Below are 23,757 nucleotides of genomic sequence, written 5' to 3'. Positions count from 1 at the left end.
CTGAGACAATGCTTTTGCCCAGACAAAACCTATGGTTGTTTCTGCATTATTGTTTTATATTACATTCCTGCAAGTATGACAGGAAATGTACTTGAAATTTCTGTCCTGTGGCAATTATGTGTTAGACTCATATGGAATGGCGTTTAAGTGTGAGCTGCGCTATAAGAAAACAATATCCACAGAAAAACTGAAAATATATTATTTGTTAAGTTTATTATTTTTAATATCAATTTTAATTTAATATTTAATATTTATTATTATTATTTTGTTATCTATATCTTATCTTATAACCTGTCCTCTACCTCTAAACATATCCCAAACCTCTGCAGACCACTATATTTAAATAGAAACATAATTTTGCCTTTTTAAGTAGTGAGGTCAGCTCACTAGTCAATGTTCAACACTTTCACTACATAGGTGCAGGCATTAATACCTCACATGTATAGTCAAACCTGTATACTAATACAATGGATACTCCTTCCTGTTACCCATTTCATTCCTGTTACTAAATGGTTTTTTCTTTAAAAAATAAAGTTAAACCACTATTTTTTAAATTAAGTTTGGTCCATAATTTATCCCATTGTTTAATCAATTGCATCATAGAAAATTGATAAGCTTGAGGGTTGAGTCACCTTTCAAATGAAAAAATGGGTTTGTGTACTTTAGAAAAATACACCTTGTGTAGATAAATAGAGATTTTTTATGATAAAAATAATATTTTTTTGACCTTGAAACCAACAATTTCTTTGAAATAAACAGCTGCCTGAGGGGGAAATGAAGGAATTTGTTGACATATTTTTAAACATGCTTTTTAAAAGGCATTAGAGTTTTGGTAACAGGACTGAGAAAAATGCATACATCTTCCACTTAAAAATTGTGTAAAAAATTAAATAAAGTTACCTGAGATGGACCTATACAGATTTTGAATAGTTAAATATGTGTATTACTAGATTCAGTCTTTAAAAATTATAGAAAATTTATTTTTTTTGAAGAGTTTTGGAAGCAAATGGCACCCATTCGGTGGCTAGGCATATTTTGACCAAGCAATGTTTTGATCGTGAGTCGTAACACACACACACACACACACACACTCTATAACAATACACACTCAATATATTTGATCTGAGATAACGTATTATAATGTATTATTAAATTATTACTGAATTCTGTTTATGAATATTGATGAAATTTATATAGGCCTAGATATTATGAAAAAGAATGGACAAATTAATTAAGTCACAATACAAAGAATCTTGTTTAATATGTAATTAAATATGGTCAAAAATTAGCCTGAATGTGACAAAATTTTAATTGTCATTTTTACAACATGTTATTTGTCAGTTAATATATTTTTCAGAGTAGTTCTATTGGTTGTCTCATGAGGCCAGTATGAACTGGTTTTTAATGAAAAATGACATAGCCTACACATAACTTCTCTACTAAAATCTGAAAGAGGGTTTATTACATCAAAATGTACAATGAAGGTAGACAGTATAGAGCTGTATAATCAAACGAAAGTATACAATGAATGGCCTAAATCATGCCCTAATTACACAATTACCTTACCTTAAGACTGAAATTAATGTCTGACAAATTGTTTCAACAGAAGGAAAAATGTTAGCCCATTCATCTGTAGTACCTCAATTTGTCCATAGATGGCGCTTGATACAAATCTAAATGCAACTTTGTGAGCAGCAACACCCCTTGTCAACTCACACACACACAAACACACACACACACACACACACATACACACACACACACACACACACACATACATACACACACATGCACGACACACAAGCAGAGGGAGAGACACAGAGAGAAAGAGAGAGAGAGAGAGAGAGAGAGTCTACTCAGTCGCTGCAGTCACGCTCATTTCTCCGGAGCTCTGGCTGAGGATGCTGCCGTCTCTCCTCCTCCATCTCCATGAGGATGCTGGAGCGCGCAGAGGCGGACGGAGGCGAGCGCATCGGGCCGCCTGAAACCACCCATATCTCGCCGGCTATCCTGTACCGTCAGTTTCCCAAAGTTACAAGAACTATATGAATGGGAGTCGATGCTGAATAATCTGGGCGGACTTGTTCTGTATGCCGCCCTTCCTTCTACTCGTCAGCTGCATCAGCTGTTGCTTTGGGAAAAGTCGAGGCGACTCCCACTCTAAGGGCATCGGATACGGGCATCACTCCACGATGCGTCCTCTGTCTCCCTGACTCCTCCTAACACAGCGGATGCTGCCTGCCTCATTAATATTTGATCAGCACCTGGTATCACAGCAGCAGCTCGCCACTTCTGATGGAGAAAGCACAGTCTCTACAAGCACAGCCTGGATCCAAGGCGCCAGAAAGTCCAGCAGAAGACATCTCCAACCTCACGGATGAAGAGCTCTTCCAATGGAGCAAAGAGGAGCTGGTGCAGCGACTCCGAAGGTCTGAAGCCGATAAAATGAGCGTCATTCTGGATCACAGTAATCTGATTCGGGAGGTGAACCGCAGCCTCCAGCTGCATCTGAACGAGATCCGGGGGCTGAAGGTGAGCAGATGAGATCATGGGTGTCTGGAGCACACCTGCGCTCTCTGAGGATGCGCCAGAAGCACCTAGGTGCACATCATTCTTCTTGTAGGAATAAACGCATTGAATATTTTCTTGCTGCATTATATGGTTTTCTTCTGATTAAAACGAAAAGCTTGGGGAAAAAAAACAAACAAACAAACAAAAAAAACTTTACACTGATATAAGCAATGAGAACCTTCTTCTTTTTTTTTATTATACTTATTTTTATAATTATTTATTTATAATGTATAATTAATAATTTATGTTTATATTTTTGATGTTTGAACTGTAATGGCAAAACACCTGTTGTGCGTGAATGTGAGCATTTCTCAATTTTTAACCATGAATGTTGCATATAAATAAAACATTAATATAAAAACGCACAATGTACCCTTTAAAGTAACAGATTATCAAAAAAATACATTAAAAAAATCAGCTTTATTCCATACAAAGACAATTCACAGTGACCACATCTGTCAAGTTCCATAAAAAATAGTCCATATGACAATTGCACTATATATGAGTTTTTTGAAACCATGCAATAGCTTAGTTGACGTTCACTGAGAATATTTTGAAGCTCTTTATTCTCAGTTCAAGTTCAATCATTATGTGTCACGCAAAGTTTGGTAACATTGATGCCAAATGCAATTGGTTCTCATGTGTGTCGGGTGAGCAGTTGCTTTAATGGACAAGCAGATTTTTGTCAAACGTGGAACCTAAGAAGATCATAGCTTTAGACTGTTCTATCTTAGATCAGTGACAGAAAAACCTGAGAGCTCTGCTTGAACAACCCCTTTTAACTACACTTTAGTCTCATAATGAATTACTAAATCAAAGAAATGATATAGTTTGTGTGGCCTCAAAAATTGTACTTAAACAGCAACATTTTAAAATATGTAAACACTTTTTGTATTCCCAATTGTGATGAAGGAGGTAAACCAGAAGCTGCAGGACGACAATCGGGAACTGCGAGACCTGTGCTGTTTTCTGGATGACGACCGGCAAAAGGGCAAGCGAGTGTCGCGTGAGTGGCAGCGTCTGGGTCGCTTCAGTGCCAGCGTTATGCGTAAGGAGGTGGCACTGTATCTTCAGAAGCTGACAGAACTGGAGCGCAAGCAGGAGGAGGTCATTCGGGAGAACCTGGAGCTTAGGGAACTTTGTCTGCTGATAGACGAGGAGAAAGGAGGCAGCGGAGGGGAAGGAGGCCAAAGTGGGACGGGGTCCATTGGGTGTCGCAACTCCATTGATAGCCAGAGTGGGCTCTTGGTACCCGGCTTGATGCGGGACGTGGGGGACGGAAGCAGCACTTCTAGCGCTGGAAGCGCCGACAGCTCTGAGCATCCACACCATAAGCAGCCACAGCCACCATCTAGCGGAGGAACTGGGAGTAAAAGCCCAGAGATCCAGAAGGCTCGTCCTGGGAAAAGAGGGGAGGGAGATCGGGTGGAGATCTCCAGCCCTGACCCTCCTGTCCGGCACAGAAGCACCAGCCTGGAGTATCCCTTCGTACTGCCCCAGCCCTGCCGACCACGTTGTGGCTCCATATCTGTGCCTGACCATCGGCTGATTAGAGGGCTTAGTCCAGAAAAGTACGGTCGATCCCTGGGCCACCGGAGTCCAGAGACTCATCCGAAGCACCATCTGGCTCCAGGACAATCCATGAGTCCTGAGCTATACATCCAGAGGCACAGGGGCAGCTTAGGAAGTGGGCCTGGGAGTCCAGAAGCTAGACACCTGCTACTAGGAACGTCAGAGCTCCACCATGACAAAAGCAAGCTGGGAGGAAGTAGTCCTGAGATGTTGAGGCACCAGTACAGCATGAGCCCTGAACATGGGAAGTTTGGCAGCCCTGGTAGAGAGACGTCACCTCGGAGATTGGCAGGAGAAGAGCTGTCGCCACACCATCGGAGCCTTTACAATGGCGTGAATGGTGGGTCTGACTTGCAAAATGACACATATATGAAAACACTGTAGGTGTGCTTTTATGCCTGAGAAATATTTCTCCTTTCTCTATTTTTATCCCACGTTCATCAGTTTAGCATTAGCTAATACGCCAAAGATATGATCTGATAAATGGTAAAATGAGAAACAGAACTTTAAGAGGTCTGATCAAAAAATGTGCACGTTCAGAAATGTCCTACTTTCCACTTCTGAAGTCGTGATGATGAGTTTGTCACGTTCAAGTGCTTTGTTGTTGGAAAGAATAGGAATCATGGTGGATGGCAAGTTTATTCTTGCCTATTTCTTGGGGAAATCTTTTTAAAGCCAAAATATATAGAAGATGTTTAGTCAGTATCCAACAGATTTTGAATACAATGTTGCATTCCATTCACTGGCAACCATATAAACATTACCCACACTGTCTAGATTAGGTGTCCAATCCTGTTCCTGGCACTATCCTGCAGAGTTTACCTCTGAAACAGCCTGAAACAGCTAATCAAGATTACTAGATAAATCTGGTGTTTGGACAGGTTGGAGCTAAACTCTGCAGGACATCAGACCTCTAGAAGCAGGATTGGACACCCTAATCTAGCAATACAGTGTCAAATAAATGCTGTGTAAAATACATACAATATGCATCATATGGTTATTTATACATTTGGTTCTCTCCTCCGCCATGTTTAAAGTTTATGGCCTGCTCAACTCTGAAATCCGGGTATCAAAATGAGTTTCCCAATCATAAACATGGCTCCTGAGGCCATTCATGTCCGATTTCCAATTTCCAATAATAAATAGCACGTGAAGGCAGCATAACCCTGATGTCTGATGACTGCTGATGTCGAGGTCTTTGCAGTTTTGCCACCCACAGTCAGATTGCCATGGACTCTGCTGAAGTTACTCATGGTTGGCTCATCCACCTTGAAACACAGTTAATTATTTCTCCAGAGACACCAGACCTATGCCTGGTATCAATGAGTATCAAATCTAAGCAACTGGACACTATGTTAGACTTTCCCATTCAGGCAGTGTCCTATTTTGCCTCATTTAAGAAATGCAAATTTCTGTGAAAGCTACAAAGACATATAGACCCATAGTACGAAAATATACTATAGCATGGTTTGGTAGTTAGAGGTCCGCTTTAGAGAATACCATGTATTAAAAACCATAGCATTAGCATTAGCAAAAAACATCACAAAGATCATGCTAATGCAATAGTACTTTTTGTAACTGAGACAAACACCTCAGCATACACACACATAAAAGGTGAAATGATAAATCAAACGCTTCATTTAAAATCACATACTGAGTACATTTGATGAAGAACTTTCTTTGTGTCTGTTAAAAAAATATGTTCTACATATTCTATATGTGTGCAGTATGAGTGTAATTGGGACGTACTACATCCGCTATATTGGCTTTGTCATGTGACTTAACGTATTAGTTGTGTCGCTTCATTGCCATTCACAACTCCTGTGGCCTCATAAATGTCCATTAAATCTCACAGTTTTTTTTTTTTTTTTTGTGCACCATATAGCAGGGAAGTATATTCAGACATAACTCGAAGTTTTGTCTTTTTGCTGCTTCACGTAAGTTCTTTACGAAATTGCTAGCTTATGTGATAAAAGATGTGCTGACTGTTCGGGAATCCCATGATTTTAAATAAACACACACAAACACACATTAGAGAAATGGTGCAAATCAAAGGCGCTAGTCATCTATGTGCATATCCCACAGCTGCAGATAACGATTTCTACAGGAGAACATGCTGAGTAGCCTATAGTTCACACCGTCCATAAAACACTCACCTCAAGGTGAAAGATGTGACTCACTTTGCATACGTTAGCTTCAAGAAATGCCCCCTTAAGATGAAATAAGAACCAAGAAAGAGCAGATTGATGTCCTGATTTAAATAACTCAAAATACAGAGGAACTTCTTTAGCTGACTCTCGACGGTTAAATTAGCTTCCCTCATCTTTTCAGATAAGATTTATTCGTTACCTTTAGGGTAGCACCTTCTTGGTGACCAAAAAAAAAATTCTCTCACTTGACAAGGTCAAAATTAAATCGATAATAGTTGTTGAAAGATATTAGCTTTACAAATGGCAAAGAACCGCAAGAACTAACAATAAAAGGTAATTGCTAACAAGATGACTGTTGTTGCTGGATGCTGTGGTTTCAGCATTGTCCTACGTGTCTGTAATGCTGCTGTGGACATTTGTCACTGTCACAGCCTGTTCTGGTGTTGGTCCCAAAGGGAAAACCGCATGTCCACTGACCCTGTACACTTCCACATCATCCATATCTTCCCCTGAACGACCCTAATGCTGCTCTGAAATGCTTTGCGGCATTGATGAACTAATAGAGTGTGTAAAGTATTGGGTTTTAAAGAGGTAGTACATTCCAAAAAAGAAAATCAATCAACATCTACTCACCCTCATTTCATTTAAAACCTTCTAGAACACAAAAGAAGATATTTTGGAAAAAGAAACTAAAAGTCAATGGGGTCCAATGTAGTTCAAAATATCTATAAAAAATGGTGAATCACAGAATTATCATTTTTGAACGAACTATCCCTTTAAAGTGCTCCTATTATGGGTTATGAAAGGTTCATATTTTGGTTTTGGGAGTCCCCAACAACAGGTTGACATGCATGCAAGGTCAAAAAACACTTTCATTTTCTTATAAATGCATTTATTTTTACCTTTCCCCGTTACTGGGGAAACATCTATATTTAACGCTCCAACAGCGGCACCTAGTGACAACAAGTGGGCGGGCAATATGCTAATGTTTCATGTTGACGTCAACATGAAACGGCTAAAGATTCGTTTTAAAAACGACTCGTTTCAATGAATCAGAGTCGACTCTTTCTTTTGAGAGACAATAACTTTATACACGGTGCACTTTCAGATTTAAAACTTGGTAGAATTTTTTTATTTACTTAGAGCTGTGTTACACACTGCATGAAAAGTAATTTTCAAAAATCCATAATAGGGGCACTTTAAAATCAATCAGTTTACTTTAGCATTTGTGTTTATCGCCTATATAACAAGGATATTGTTCTGTATTTGTTGATGTGCCTGTTAAAGACCGTTTTTTTTAGAGAATCTACACTCTTAAAAATAAAGGTGATTCACGATGCCATAGAAGAACCTTTTTTTTGTCTAAATGGTTCCATAAAGAACCTTTAACATCCAAAGAACATTTCTGTTTCACAAAAGGTTCTTTGTGGCGAAAGAAGGTTCTTCAGATTATAAAAAGGTAAGAAAGAGATGGTTCTTTAAAGAACCTTTGACTGAATGGTTCTTTGTGGAACCAAAAATGGTTCTTCTATGGTTTCGCTGTGAAGAACCTTTTAAGCACCTTTAATTTTAAGAGTGTATCAGCATTGTCACCATTTACTGTTGCGGTCACGGTGCCCAGACAACCAATGCTATTTATTTATTTTATTCATTCAACTGTAGTAAACTGAATTTTTAAGTTATATCACAGTTTAACCAGGATTATATCACAGTTCGTGACATAAGAGTTTTGGATGTCTATTTGCAGACCGGCATGATGGAAGTCATTACCGTATAGAAATTGCATTGTGTAGCTGTTAAAAAATCCATCTGTTCAAATGGAGTGTGTTGCAGTGTGTGCAGTCACTACAAATCATAAACGTAGTATTTGTTGTGGGAATTAAACTTGTGCGTAGATGTAGTGATGTCGAAGCTCTGGATAATCCTGTAAGAGGTTTTCAGAGAATTATTATTTTTCTGCTTTCTTAGCGTGTGGCTCTTATTCAAAAAGCCAAAGCACATGATTATAAACATCACAGTGACTTTAGCCAACAAAGTTCAGATAAATGAGCATCTAAATAACAGCGTCACAAGACAATCCCTCTGCGTTTTTCGCCGAAATCCTGCATGAAAACAAGCACCTCTTGACCTCCTCTAAACTAATCTTTATGCCATCATGCTGCTAGCTTTTTTTTTGGGTTAAGATGCAGGGCGGCTTTATTTGGGCTTTGCATGGGAATCACGTTGTACAGTAGCTAATGCTGTCAGCTCATGCCGGAAATTTGGTAGCTGGTTTTGGATTTCACATGAAAGCTGTTTCCAAACAGGCGGTACTGTATTTGGCTACACTGAGTTGACAGCATCTGTCAATATCCAGCTTTGTGCTGAAGAAAACGTGTCTTGAAAAGTCTGAACATTAAAATGAGGGCATTGTTTTATAGGCAGAGAAAACTGGGTGCTCTATTCTTTGTTTTTCTCTCTGTCTCTTGGCTCAGATTTGTATTTTTTTTTTTTGCTGACCCCGCACTATGAGCAGATGGAGGGACCAAAGTGTTTTTTTTTAAACAGTGCAAGGTTAAAGGACCAGTTCGCCCAAAAATGAAAGTTCTGTCATCATTTACTCACCAAAATGTCATGCCAGACCCGTATATCCTGTTTCTTATGTGGAACATAAAATACATTTTTAATAATACAACAGTCAGTCTTTTCCATCCAACTGTAACAAGCTTTGCAAAACATCTAATAGACAATAAGCACCATAACAAATCATAAAAGTTGTCCATGTGACTCTGAAGCCATACAATAGCATTGTGTGATTGTGAAATTAATTTAAATTGATATCATTCACTGATTAACATTAAGTCATTTGAAGCTGACATCGCTGCTTCTCTTATAAACTCAGTGACATGATCATGTTTTCTAGCCTGTTAAATTACATCAGTGTGCTCGTCTAAGCTTTTCTCCGTTAAAACTCTTGAAACTCTTATGCATGTGAGATTTCTTTCTCAGCTACTTTCACTTCAGTTTAAACCATGGCGAATCTGAGACCTTCCTAATACCACAGATAAGAGCGAGGCTTTTAAAGAGGAGACAAAGCGGCCATTACACAACTCCTGGAAAAAAGGCCATTTCCTGATAATACAGAAGTCAGACCTCTTCAGACTCAAACTCTCAGTCCCCAGGGAAGCCTGTGGTTTAGGCAGACCTGTATCTCAATTGCTGTGTGTGTGTGTGTGTGTGTGTGTGTGTGTGTGTGTGTGTGTTAGTGTGAGCGTGAGCGGGTGTGTTGTGTGCGCTCCTCCGTGACCTTGGGAGATACCCCCCTCTGACTCCGGCTCTAAATATAGCCCTGAAGCTGACGGCTTTCTCAGTGTTTACCTCCACACATACAGTAGGCAAAGACCTTTCCCCCACATCCACTAATACAGTCTTACAGGTGTCCTGCTGAATAATCAGGTAAACACTCCTTACCCTTTGCTAAATTTATTTTATTTTATTTTAGCAAAGTTTACACCCTTTATAGTAAAAGTAACATTTTATTTTTTTAATCTAATTTTATTTTAGTAAAGTTTACACCCTTTAACAAATGATTGTATAATAAAGGTTACTTTTTTTTAACATAATTTCATTTATTTTGTTAAATTTACACCCTTTAGCAAATTATTGTACAGCGGAAGTTATATTTTAGTTTTTTATTTTATTTCATTATTTTATTTGTTATATTATTTTTAGTGAAGTTTACAAAATTATTGTATAGTGATAGTTATATATTAGTTTTGAGTTATTTTATTTTTATAAAAATTTTAGTCAAGAAGAACTCTTTAAGAAACTATTATATAATAAATATAATACATAATTATTTTATTTTTAGTGCTGTCAAACGATTAATCGTGATTATCCAAAATAAAAGTTTTTGTTTACATAAGTGTAGACTGTGTATATTTATTATGTATATATAAATACAAACATATGCATGTATATATTTAAGAAAAATATGTTATGTATAAATATATTTATATATAATTTAAAATATAAGAATATGAATATATAATGAATATATATGAATATGAATGTATAAATGTAAATATTTTCAAAATATATACTGCATGTGTGTGTATTTATATATACATAAATATACACAGTACACATACATATATAATGTAAACAAAAACTTATTTTGGATTCGATTAATCGCGATTAATCGTTTGACAGCACTATTTATTTTATTTTAGTACAGTTTACACTTTTTAACAAGTTATTATTAAAGGTTGCTTTTATTTTATTTTCAGTTCAAATAACACCAGTGACTTCAGTTATAAATATGTAAAAATAATTAGGGAATAACAAATCAACTGTGTACAATAGAAATATAATTGACAAATGGCAAAATATGTAAATATTATTTTAAATAAAGGGGGAAAAAGACTAAAAAAACTGACTCGAATGTGAAATTTATTGAATGATATATATGCCCTCCTTTTCTTCTTTAGCAGTGTTTAACTGATGCTCAAAAATGCTATAGCGAGTAATAGCCTTACATTTGGTTCAGTTTAAGCAGATGAAGTGAACAAAAACAGGATCTGGCAAGTGAGAAAACATCCTATAATTCTTACCCTGTGCACCATATTTGAGTATTTTTATTTCCCCGAGAAAGAATATTACAGTGAGCTCTTAGTCACGGGCCCCTAATGGATTGTCACGGCAGGCTCAGCTCAGATTGTTGAGTCATGGCTTTGTATGAGGATTGTGCATTTCACAAAAAAAAAACAAAAAAACCTGCTTTGCATCTCCACATGTGTTTTTGCACCATGCATAACTGCAAAAACAACTGTTTTCTGACAGGTTTCCTATTTCCATGTATTTCAGCAGTTGCACACAGCAAAATCCAGTTGTTTTTGTGTTTAATATGACAATAATAAGTTATGTGTGTGATTAAGACAACGAAATCTGCACTACAGTGGAGCCAGCAGCAGGCTGAACTGAACGTGACTCTGCCTGAAGGGATATGGTTTAACACAGTCATGAGATGCATGAATGTGCAGTGAGCTTCATTTGGCAATGACCTTCAGTCTGCATGCTCTGTGAGGGGCATTGTGGCTATACTTTGGACGATACAGTATATATGACATTATTTTAGTGTGTTTAAAGGTGCTGTAAGCAATTTCAGCTGTTTTAACTTCAACCACACAATTAACAAACCTGAACAGACAAAATAATTAACATTCAGAGAGAATTTCCGATTGGCTATTTTCCAGCATGGGCGCTGAAACTTTTTTTTTTTTTTTTTTGCCGTTTACAGAGTCTAAGGCCTTGTTTAGACTTGCAGCAAAAATCTCAGAAATTAGATTTTGGTTAATCTTCCATTTCACAGATAATTTTTCTGCACAATTGTTACGTTACAACAAGAACTGAAAGCATATGGCAAACACTGTCATTTTTCATGCATTTTTTGCTACATCTATTGCTATAGTGGCAAGAATGATGCAAAAGTGACTCTGAAAAAAACAGATCTGGTTCTATCTGACATATTTCCTCTGCAGTGTGAACAAAGCCCAAGGCTGATGTTTGGAGCGGGGCTAATCTGTGTTTTTATAATACATGCAGAATCTACAATTATGATCATTAGGAGTGCAGATGTGTGAAAATGATTAACTAAGACAACATCCGTTTTTTTAGTAGTATTTATGAAACTACTTGGAATTATGCCTTTGAATAATGAAATTACACTACAAATAGGTTGCAAGCAAATGTCCACAGTGGTGAGCAAAACAATAATTTGTCACAAAAATGTGTGAATTGTCCTTATGATGCCTGCATCTATTTATAACTGTTTTGTTAATTATTCATTCTAAACAATTGAGAATAGAGCAAGTAGCTGCTCTTCTCAGCGAAAAGTGAATTTTGTGATCCCCCTCCTGCTGTCAGAGCTTAAGTGTTCCCATGATCTCTAAAAATATAGGACATTCTCCCATAATCCCTGTTTTACGATGATGGAAATACATAAGTCTGTCTGCATTTGTGGTAGCGGTGTGTTTGTGTGTATGTGTGTGTGTCTATTATAGAGATGGGAGAATGTGAAAGAGATATTCATCTTGACAGAAGTTTTGAACTTGTACAAATATGAAATCACACATCTTGACCTCCGCGCCGCCTCTCTCAGGATAGACTCTATCTGACAGATCTGAGTCGCCCCACATGGCATAAATATCAGCCCATAAGCTCTCAGGGCAAATTGAACATTATAAGCTACCAGCCAAGAAGCGCCGTGACGTTATAAAAGCCCACACAATGCAATTTCAATATTCAAGCTCAAGAGCTAAACGCATGCTTAGGGCATTATTATAATGTAAAGCCTAGTATATTGATTGTTAATGTTAATGGTAGGAGACAGCAAGAGATTTGCATCTCCTACCATGTTTCACGTAAATGATCTAAGAATTCAATAACCCAAAAATACTTTTTATACTGTTCACTGTTTTTTTTTTTTTAAGCAAGTAAAAGGCCTTTTAGTATAATTGTAAAAATGTTCACTGTAGTACACGTGTTTTTGCTGTTACACTGTTAGTAATATTCAACACGAACACTTTGATTATATACATCAGTTTTTAGAAAAATGTGAGTATTAAGTATTATATATCAGGCATTTGATTAAAGTTTATTTGTTCATCTCTCAGTCTTCATTGTATTGTATGTTTTGACCTTCACAATAAAAACTACAGATCTTTAATAATAAAACCAAGCATTTAAATATCATCGTGATAAGACATTATTGGCAGATATAGAGTGACAACTGATATTTATATGCATCACATTGATTTACATTAAAGCTATCAGAATAATCTTATTTTTTGGTCATAGAAATATCAGCAAATGCACCAAATTGTATATTTTTGGTCAGTTTAGCTCTCTTCTTATTTTTATCATGCTATATGAGCCATAAAAAAAAACACACAAAACTTTTGTTACAAATCATATTGTTAATATAGCAAACTTAAAAAGTGAATGGAAAAAAAAAATTATATGAATTTTTACTTTTTGCTTTAAAGTCAAAATAAAATGGAAGTAGCAACAGATCTTTTCTTCCATATTTTTTCCCATCTGTTATATGATTGATCATGATTTGTTGCATACTGTGCAATAGTGTCATAAGTGTGCTAAATGATTGGAGGAGTCCTGCATATGTCACCAGCAAAAAGTCTGTTGTTTTCATTGGAAGGCCCAGTTATGACCTATGAGGGTATTAATCAAAAAATTAACCATAAAAAATTAACCATATTCAAGGGTGAATTATAATCACAATACATTCTCTAACATGCATTTAGAAAACAGATCGGATGAATCTTTATTTCATGCCAAAATGAATGACAGCAAAGCCTGATGATCATGTTATCCAGTATGATTTCAGAACATTGTGCTTCAATGGATGCAAATCTCAATCTTGATTGCATGATACTAGGAATCCTTGCTTTTGATTTGTTTCATCACCAAATATTGATTGGACCCTTATCCTTGATCATCCTTTGAGCATTTGTGGAGCAGAGTCCTAAACCACTTTGTTGTTCTTATTATCTGCTGTTTGATCAAAGCAGAGGGCCTATCTCTCTCCAGGACATCAGTTTTGGTTTGCGTTCCCGGTTGTTCCTGCGTGTTATCTCCTTTCACGTTGTGAATATTAGCGGATAAACCGGCCAGGATGTCTGCTAAAGCCTCCTAAAGTGTTTCTTAGAAGTCCACAGACTGGCATGAATCTCTAATGGCCGACTGCGCATGCACGCCTGAAGCAAATATGATAACGAGATCAAAAAACAGAAGTGGTGAATGAAACAGAGCACTATTGATGCCGGCTTAATGGAGGCGAGCTCAGAAAGAATGGATGTGCCATCACTCTATCTGAATGAATATCGAATGACTTTGAACAGTCAGAGTACAGGAAAAGCTGGCTAACCTCTGATTAGCCTGCAGATGAATGGTGTACTTGTATGTTGCATGTCAGTTTGTAGCTGCTCATAAGAGCAGTCAGTGACACCGTGAATAGTATTTAACCGTATGCTCTTACTCTGGTAAATTACATCCTCCACAAAGTGAGGTTTCTCAGCCCAAAGGACCTGCACTATTTCTGCTTGTGTCTTTGTGTGTTTGACGGGGCGGCATATGGGAAAAGCAGACAGGTTCACAGTTGGTTTAGTCTGGGCAGACATGCAGGAGAAAATGTTGACGCCAGGCTCAGTAAAGCAGGTAAACAAGAGGGTTTGCCTGTGGTCTCCAGTGTGCAACTAAACCTTAAAAAGAGAAAATAACTGCTCAGGCACTGTGAGGGCAACAAATTATGTCAAGAGCCTCTTATTTCCTACAGACCACCCTTGTTGTCAACCTTAATGTGCAAACCACATCAAAATTTAAAAACTTCTGTGGAAAAGCCAAATCCAAATGCTTTACATTCTGTGTCCGTTGTTGCAGATTGTATTATGACAAAAAGCTGCTACAATTCATCTCAAGGACAACAGCAATCACCCACTTTTTCAGTGGCTTTGGTTCCAGAAGTATTGCTTGTCCCTCATTTTCTTAATACACTCCAACAAATGAAGGTTTTTGGTTCCATGAAGAACCTTAAACATCCATGGAAACGTTCCCGTGATCAAAAAGGTAATATATAGTGGAAAAGGGTTCCCTAAAACGTTCTTTACTTTAGAAGAAAAAAATTTCTTTTTTAGAACTATTCTCTGACAGGTTCTTCTGGGACCCAAAATGGTTCTTTGATGGCATTGCTGGAAAAAAACAAAAACAAACCTTGGAATCTTTATTTTTAAGAGGGTAGGGATTCCTTTTTTTTAAATAAAAAGTTATGAAAAAAAACAACCAGCTCCAAGACAAATTATGACATTACAACCTTTGATGCACTGCAAAAAAAAAAAAAAAAAAAAAATAGGCTTATGAAAACTGAATATGAAAAAGTTGTATAAAAGTCTTTTATGACATTCAAATGATGTAACTGCACCAAAAATTCCGATAAGAAGAACTATTCACTCTTAAAAATAAAGGTGATTCACGATGCCATAGAAGAACCTTTTTTGTCTAAATGGTTCCATAAAGAACCTTTAACATCTGAAGAACCATTCTGTTTCACAAAAAGTTCTTTGTGGAGAAAGAAGGTTCTTCAGATTATAAAAAGGTAAGAAAGAGATGGTTCTTTAAAGAACCTTTGACCGAGTGGTTCTTTGTGGAACCAAAAATGGTTCTTCTATGGCTTCGCTGTGAAGAACCTTTTAAGCACCTTTATTTTTAAAAGTGTTCAACTGACTTTTGCTTAAAAGAGTAAAATCACTGTATTTTCAATGTATTGCTAAATATTTCGATTTTTTCTTCTTCTTGGTAACAGCATGGCTTATACAGAAGCAAATTTATCTTTGCTTAACAATCTCTGAGTTTTGGAAGGTCTTTTTGTGAATTTACATGCTGGCATTAAAATATATATTTCCCAATAGAGAAAATAAATGTGCTTTGTTCTTCCAGATCCGACTGCTGTGCACATAAACGTGATAAAAGTCTTTTTTATCTTCACAGCTTTGATATCAGCAGGATGTTGCAGCAACAACTGCAGGAACGTGAAGCTCTGGGACAGGTGAGTTCTGCTCAAATGACTTCAGCTCTGTTCCAAACCCTAGTGAGCTGCCTACATAGACAGCAATTTAAGGCATCACTAAGTGAAGGCTATTCCAAAACAGTAGGCAGCTAAATTATGATGCTGATGCATCGAAACAAACTACAGTAAGTGCAGATTTTCAATAAATATGACAAAAGTAAATATACTTTATTCAAAGTATCAATGAAAAAATAGAAAAAAGTGCTAAGTGATTACAAATTGAAATATTCTACCAAATATTTGTGCATTATATGAATTTTTCGTGCTTATTAGAGTATCGAATTGTTACTTTAGCAACAATATTAGATGTGATGAGACACTATTTTTTGGGGGTCAATGTTACTGTAAACAAAGTAAAACAAAACAAAATAACAAAATAAAGTATGACTATTAGATGAAAATATTAGAAATTTTGCTTTGAAATTTAATTTGAAGTACTAAAATGATTACAACTGAAAAAAATGTAAAGCGGAATGATTAAAAAAAAAAGAATTACAAAAGCACACAAATACTAAAACTTAAAAAGAAAATATAAAAAAGCTAAATCAATATATTAATAAATACCATAATAGTAGAAATAATATTAAAATAACATTTTGTAGCTTATTGTGGTCAAGAACTGCCCACAAAGGAAGATGCTGTGACAGACGTTATAAAATAACCAACCACATCGTTTGGCAAATGGAACCAACGATGCCACAATTACAGACCAGCAAACTCATTGAAATAGTTCCACAGGCCTACAAAAAACAACACGTTGCAGAGAAAGAGAATCTTTCAAAAATCTAAGCTCGAATCCAGAGACTACTTCTTCCCACCAAAGTGCTCATTATATTAAGTAGGTACACAGAATTTTATTTCCTGGCAGACTGACCTGCTCACCCCGACTCCCGGAAATTGTGAAGCAGTCAGAGTTCTGTCTGATCTGATTTTCACAAGTGCTTTCCAGTTTTGTGTGCAGTATGCATGAACAGACTGTGCCGTCTGAGGCTGATACTAATGGAGTTGCTGCCTATATAGAGCATTTCAATTTTCATTTCAGTTCGAGGGCTGTCAAAGAAGAGACGTTACACAGCGAGGCAGCTTACTATAGTTAAAGACAGAGCCCACATGTCCCTATGGTCCATGCATGTGTTCGTCCATATGTGTATGAATACAACGGTAGAGGTGACCCTGTCTATCCGTGATCTCGTAAAGCTGCCCAGCAGGGGCAGAAAATGGCTTTGTTAATATTTAATAGCTGAAAGGCAGACGTTTATCCTTAGGGATTACTCACCAATCCCATCAAAATTTCACAGGAATGCTGATTTTCCCCTTGATTTTCAAATTCTTGTTCTTTGGTGTAATTAAATACACCAACTTCCATGCCATACATGGATGATCCTCTTGTAAAACCTGTCATTAAAGGAACAGTTTTGTCATTTTGTAAGTGAAAATGTTGTCATCACTTACTCACCTTCATGTTCAGACCCCTGTATTATTTCCTTTCCTCTGTAAAACAAACAAATATTATATATACTGCCAAGCTCCCAAAAAACCCTTCTCTGGAGTTCTCAAGTCTTTTTTATAATTTATGCTCGCATTCAGTCAACGAAAGTAAGTTTGAAAAACGCTGCACATCATATGTTTGAAATATGGCAGAGGCACTTCAGAAGACTTGAAATACAGCACAAGTTGAATGGACTTCATATATGGTGCCTTTTTGCCTATTTTGGAGCTTGACAGTATAAATCACCATCCATTTTACTTGAATGAATAACTAAAGCCCTCCTGAAGATCTCTTTTTGTTGTTGTTGTTGTTGTTGTTTTGTTTCACAGAAAAAAGAAACTAATACAGGGTGGCAACAAAACAGAGGTTAGTAAATGATGACACGTGTATGTATAAAGACCACATTACATTGCTTCAACAGTTTTCTGGCCAGTGTTGACATAGGCTGAATTCGGAATAGCAATCTAGTCCTACTATTTCTGCCATATTGCATAAATTGTAAGAGTAGTATGCTAGTATACAATTCCAAATTAAGCTACTTTTCTTACTGACGAAGTAAAAAGCTAATTGGTTGCTGGTGTTAGGGGCTTTTGATGGGACAAATAACGCTGTTTATGTGCGTTATTTTAAGTGCGCTTAATTGTACTGTATGTGCACTTGTAGTGTACTTCAACTTTTAAAAGTCTATTTAAAAAAAAACTGTACTTGCAGATAATATAATACTAAATACTTAAAAAGTGCACTTCATTTTGATGTTGACTAACATACTAAAGCACATGTAAATCTCTTGATTATAATTTGATTGTTACTATATTTTAAGTGTAATATAATTCAACTTTATCATTACAATTGTATAATATTTAAATACATGAAGTACAAGTTTCAACAGAAATTACACAATAAGAACAGACATGGAAAAGCTCAAAATTCAAAACTGTTCCACAAAAATAACACACTTTGGTGAATGTTAGTTAGTTTTTCCAATAAAGTGCTCGTAATATATAACCGGGTACAGGTAAAGTATATTTTGGTTACCATAAATGCGTTCGACTGTGGACTTACACATATTGAATAGACAATAGAAATAAATATGAAATTACTTAAAAAGTGGTGTACTTACAGTAAGACCTTAATGTACTTAAGTTCTACTTAAGTGGGTGAAAAAGCACTCAAATAATCACACTTAAAATAAATTTAAATTTGAATACAAATCAATTTAATTGTAAATGTACTTAAGTGCCTGAAAATGGTATGCACTTAACTTAAGTTTATTCTTTTAAGGCCAGTTCTTAAGCAAATTCTTTTGAGGCCAATTTATTAGTTTTCCAACATAGTGCTCATAATATTAACAAGGTATTGGTAAAGTATATTTTAGTTACTATAAATGCTTTTGACTGTGGACTTACACATATTGGAAAGACAAAAGAAATAATTATGAAAAAGTAGTGTGTTTACAGTAAGACCCTAATGTACTTAAGTTCTACTTAAGTGGGTGAAAAAGCAGTCTTAAGTTCAACTAATCACACTTAATATAAATGTAAATTATAATACAATTTAATTTAATTGTAAATGTAATTAAGTGTCTGAAAATGGTATGCACTTAACTTAAGTTTGTTCTTTTAAGGCCAATTCTTAAGCAAATTCTTTTAAGGTCAATTTGTTAGTTTTTCCAACATAGTTCTCATAATATTAACCAGGTATAGGTATATTTTAGTAACTATAAATGCTGTGGACTTATACATATTGGAAAGATGATAATTAGAAATAATTATGGAAAAGTAGTGTACTCAGAGTGAGACCTTAATATAGCCTACTTAAGTTCAAATAATCACACATGAAAAATTTTAATTGTAATACAATTTAATTTAATTGTAAATCACATGTGATCGTGTGTCTGAAAATGTTAGGCACTTAAGTACATTTAAGTACATTAAGGCCAATTCACACTGCAGCTGACCGAACAAACTTCAATTTAACATTCGTTCAGGTGGTGAAAACAAGGCCAACAGGAGTAACACACTGATCAGAAAAAACCCGGTGAACATGACTGTTGCTGTTTGTTGGCATATGTCGGTGCAGTGTGAATTAACCTTAAAAGCAAATTAGTTTTGTAATAAATACTATTTTTAAAGGAATGCTCAAGTGCACTTCTTTTTGTACTAGGGGGACATCAATATTTTAACGAAAGGTTGTAAATTTGAAATGTACGGAGCCCTGCACATGACATGCAAGAAAAAATAAATAAATCGTGGGCACGTTTTATTGATTATTTCCCTCGATTTACTAGACCGTGTGCACGATTTACTAATTCGTTCCCTCATTTTAAATAAATAATGCGCTCGATTTATTAATTTGTTCCCTCGATTTACTAGACCGTGCGCATGCTTTATTAAGTCGTTCCCTCGTTTTAAGTAAATCGTGCGCTCTATATAATAATTCGTGCCCTCATTCTAGGTAAATCATGCGCACAAAATAATAATTAGTTGTTGTAGCCTACTTCCTGTCCGCGTACACATTCTCATAAACATGTTGCTGCTATGTTATATCATGTTACATTATGGTTTTATTTTGAGTTAGGAATGAGTTATAGAGACATTCTCAAAAGCCTTGCAGCATTGCATGGAATCATTTTTCACAAAGAAGGCGGATACGATACTTAGCCTACTTAAGATGAATAAAGCACCAGCACATGTTAGAAGGTAATGATTAAAACGTGTGCACGATTTACCTTGAACGAGGGCCCGAATTATTATATAGAGCACACGATTTACTTAAAACAAGGGAACGACTTATTAAATCGTGCGCACGATCTAGTAAATCGAGGGAACGAATTAATAAATCGTGCCCACGATTAATTTATTTTTTCTTGCATGTCATGTGCAGGGCTCCGTAGAAATGCATATATGGGCTAAAAGTTTATTTTGCCAAATTTTATGAGTTTTATTGCTGAAAATTGCCATAGCTTAAAGCGAAATTTCTGTCTCCACAGTTTTGATGGCTCCTCTTGACCACGCCGTTGCTTGGTGGTTTGGGTTAACGCAGGGGCCCCTGGAGCCCCGCTCTCACCAGGCAGATATTCCATCCCTTCACCTTGTACGCAATGGGCCGAGCAGTCAGGCCCCATTTGAGTTTTCATAACAGCAGTCGCTTTGTGGACCCTCTGGTGCAATCATTTCAACGGGGACTAGAGTGAGACACAGGATGTTTTCCCCACCCGTTCGGGTGAAAGACGACGCTCGCACAAACCACAGAAACAGACACACCCACACACAGCTATGAGAATCTAAATGTCTCCTGTGGTTTACAGATGTTTAACAGTACTGCATTTGGGTAATCAAACACTCGAGCCATCCCTCTCTCTATATCGGTGTCTTTCTGTATCATTCTGAGTAGCAATAGGACACATGAAACACAATGCTGTGGCTTCTCTGAAGGTGCTTCCCTGCCCTTGATGTTTATTTATGCAGTTTCTTTTCAACCAAAGCTATTTGAAATATCTCTATCATTCATTTTTCATCCAGGCATCTATGATGGAGTATCAGTATCATGTTTGCTAGTTTTTCCATATCTAGGATTTTTTTTTTTTTTACATGCAAGGTGCAAGTGTATGGTTTCTGAACACCAATGAAAGCAGAATGGACTCTGTACATGTCGTCAGTGACTGAATAACCTCATCAGTGTTTTCACTGATTCTGTGTGTGTATGTGTGTGTGTGCGTTTATTGGCTTTATTATTCCTTCCCTTCAAGCTCCTGTATATAAGCTAATGAGGTGTTTCTTCATGTTGTTTTATATACAGAAATACAACATAGTACATATAGTAAATTAATGGATTAGTTTTTTATGCATATAATGACTATTATTTTTGACTTACAGTTATTATTATAACAATAATAATATGAATATATCTATGTGCAAAATATTAAAGGATTTTCATTATGTACGCTTGCGTGGCATTTATTATTTGTTTCACTAACACTAAAGTGCAAAGCTTTAGTCAGCAATCTGCAGGTGCAGCTAGATTCCCAAGTTGCTAATTCATTCTGTTTTCATGTAAATTAGACGCGTTTTTTCAGGATGATAGAAAATTAGTGAAACCAATGGATTTGTTTTTAAATCGCAATCATAATATCGGGCTTTATTTATTTTTTTATTTTTTTTGCTTCATGAATAAATTCATATTTTCTCAACTGTTACACCCATGAAATCAGAAGCTTTTTGCTTTGGTTTTGAGATCGGGCTTCAGGGCCGACCTCAATCCGCTTCATCATTTCTCAAGCAGGGAGGCTCTGGTCGGATTTTAGTTTCTGAGCATTTGCCTGTGATGAAATCAATTGATCCTCTTATCGACGCCAGAAACACTGTTTAGATAAGAACTGTGCTGTGCTTTAAGATCCCTGTTAAAAAGGCCTTTTATCAGAGAGCTGCATAGACCTTTATGTTCTTTGCAGACACTTTCTCTTAGTTTCTTAAAAGAGTTTATAGAGTTTGCAATTCACGGTGGCTTGCTCCCAGGTTGCAACTAAAATCAAATCCCTTGTGGGTCTATATGGCTGTTTGAAATGTAGAACTATTGTACTATTCACGGAATACTACAAAGAATATGCTGCCTTCTATTCACAAGAAAAAAAAGTGAATAAAAGCATTACGCCACAATAAATGTTTCAAACAGTAGTATCCATGCTATAGTGAAATTATCTCATCACATTGCGTTTTTTAAAATTTGTTGTCTAAAAATGTCTTAAAAGCAAATCATTATTTTATTATGCACAGTGCATACTATATACTGCAGAAACAATAGTAAAAGTATAGAGTTCATAGTTCATTGATTTAATAATACATATTTATGGAACCACACAGAAGTCTTATTTGCTAGAAGATTTCTCTGCCACTGTGGAAAAGAAAGTGAATCCTGTGGAAACAACTGTTTCACATATCTATGAATCAATAGCAGTTTCAGTTTCAAACAAACTGATCCAGTGTAGACTGTATGCCTGATGTGGAGAGTAAAGGAGAGAGAGGCAGCGCAGTGTGATTAAGACGCATCCCTGCCAGTGCAGGCAAGCTGACAGAGGGCTGCTCTCTCAGGTTCCCTGAGCTGCGCCCAGTTCCACTCTGCTGCATTGCAGTACAGTAAAGGAAAGACGTGAATGGTAGAGAAGTGAAGAGAAGAGGAGGTAAGCAGAGATGGCAGAGACGAGCACAGGAATGGTGGAGAAAATATGAATCTGATCGAGGACATTTGAGCAATTAGAACTGTAGTGGGTTAAGGAACAGAAAAGTTATGATTAAAGGGAAGGAGGTGAAGTGGAGAAGTTGTGTTAGAGGGTGGGCGGTTCAACAGAGGAGTGTCAATTTGTGGAAAGGAGGTGCAGTAAAGAAGTTAAATGTACAGAGGAGATTATATGATTACAGGGAAGAAAAATTATGATCAGATGGCAGGATGTGTAATAGAGGAATTTGGTTTAAAGGGGAAGGGGGTGCAGTAGAAGAAATTAAATTGGAAGCAAGGAGGTGAGGAGAGGAGTTACGAAAGCAGAGAAATAGGTGCAGTATAAGACTTATAATTGAAGGACAAATGTGCAATAGAGGGGGTATTATACAAGAGAAGGAGGCATAAAAGGTGGAAAAAGGAGTTAAAATTGTTATCAGTATAATAAAAGAGAAATGCACAATACAGGTGTTACTATTACAGAGAAGGAGGTGCAATAGAGGAGTAATTGTTTTAAAGCAGTAGCGGATTTATGATTAGAGAGAAGGAGGAGCAGCAGAGGAGTTCATGGATATATAAAAAGGAGGTGTAATTGAGGAGTAATGGTTATAGAGGAGGAGGAGAAAAAGAAGGGAGGAGGTGCAATAGAGGAGTTAAGATAAGGGATGTGCAGTTGTGGAACTGTGATAAAAGACAAGACACAATACAGGAGATATGATTAGAGGGAAGGAGCTGCAGTAGCTGAAATATGATTAGATAGAAGGAGGTGCACCAGAGGAGTTAATGATTATAAAGAAGGAAGTGTAAGCAATGCAATAGAGGAGGAGAAGCACCATCGGAGTTATGATTAGAGGGAAAGTAGTGCAGTGATGAGTAATCATTCTAAAGAAGAAGGAGAAGCAGCTAAGTTATGATTACAGAGAAGGTGGTGCAGTGGAGGAGAGGTGTTAATTATAAAGAAGGAAGGAGGTGTAGTTGAAGAATGACGGCTATAAAGAAGGAGGTGCATTAGAGGACTTATGTTAGAGGGAAGGGGGTTACAATTACGATAAGTTATGAAGGAAATTATGATTAGAGGGAGTAAGGTGCAGAGGTGACAGAGGTATGATGAAGGTGCAATAGAAAATTAATGGTTAGAAGGAAGG

At 36.6% G+C, this 23,757-nt stretch overlaps 1 protein-coding gene across 2 annotated transcripts; it reads left to right on the top strand.

The window, feature by feature from the left end:
* Positions 1-1,826: 1,826 nt before the first annotated feature.
* Positions 1,827-22,044, top strand: ccdc85al (coiled-coil domain containing 85A, like). 2 transcript variants are annotated; one of them, XM_058777862.1, is made up of 5 exons: positions 1,827-2,532; positions 3,484-4,483; positions 15,834-15,891; positions 17,731-17,767; positions 20,391-22,044. In XM_058777862.1, the coding sequence occupies exons 1-5, from the start codon at positions 2,296-2,298 to the stop codon at positions 20,394-20,396; spliced, it is 1,338 nt and encodes a 445-aa protein (XP_058633845.1). In that variant the 5' UTR covers positions 1,827-2,295; the 3' UTR covers positions 20,397-22,044. The 2 variants fall into 2 exon arrangements, with proteins under 2 accessions (XP_058633845.1, XP_058633846.1); XM_058777863.1 differs by lacking the exon at positions 17,731-17,767.
* The last annotated feature ends 1,713 nt before the right edge of the window (positions 22,045-23,757 follow it).

Source organism: Onychostoma macrolepis, chromosome 06 (assembly GCF_012432095.1).
Source record: "Onychostoma macrolepis isolate SWU-2019 chromosome 06, ASM1243209v1, whole genome shotgun sequence".
Lineage (NCBI taxonomy): Eukaryota > Metazoa > Chordata > Actinopteri > Cypriniformes > Cyprinidae > Onychostoma > Onychostoma macrolepis.
This window is presented reverse-complemented; position numbering and strand designations above follow the sequence as displayed.

Coding starts and splice junctions, on each gene's coding strand:
- ccdc85al (XM_058777862.1), top strand. CDS start 2,296: ATGGAGAAAGCACAGTCTCTACAAGCACAGCCTGGATCCAAGGCGCCA. Junction 4,484..15,833: donor CCTTTACAATGGCGTGAATG/GTGGGTCTGACT, acceptor TTATCTTCACAG/CTTTGATATCAGCAGGATGT. Junction 15,892..17,730: donor AACGTGAAGCTCTGGGACAG/GTGAGTTCTGCT, acceptor TTTGTTTCACAG/AAAAAAGAAACTAATACAGG.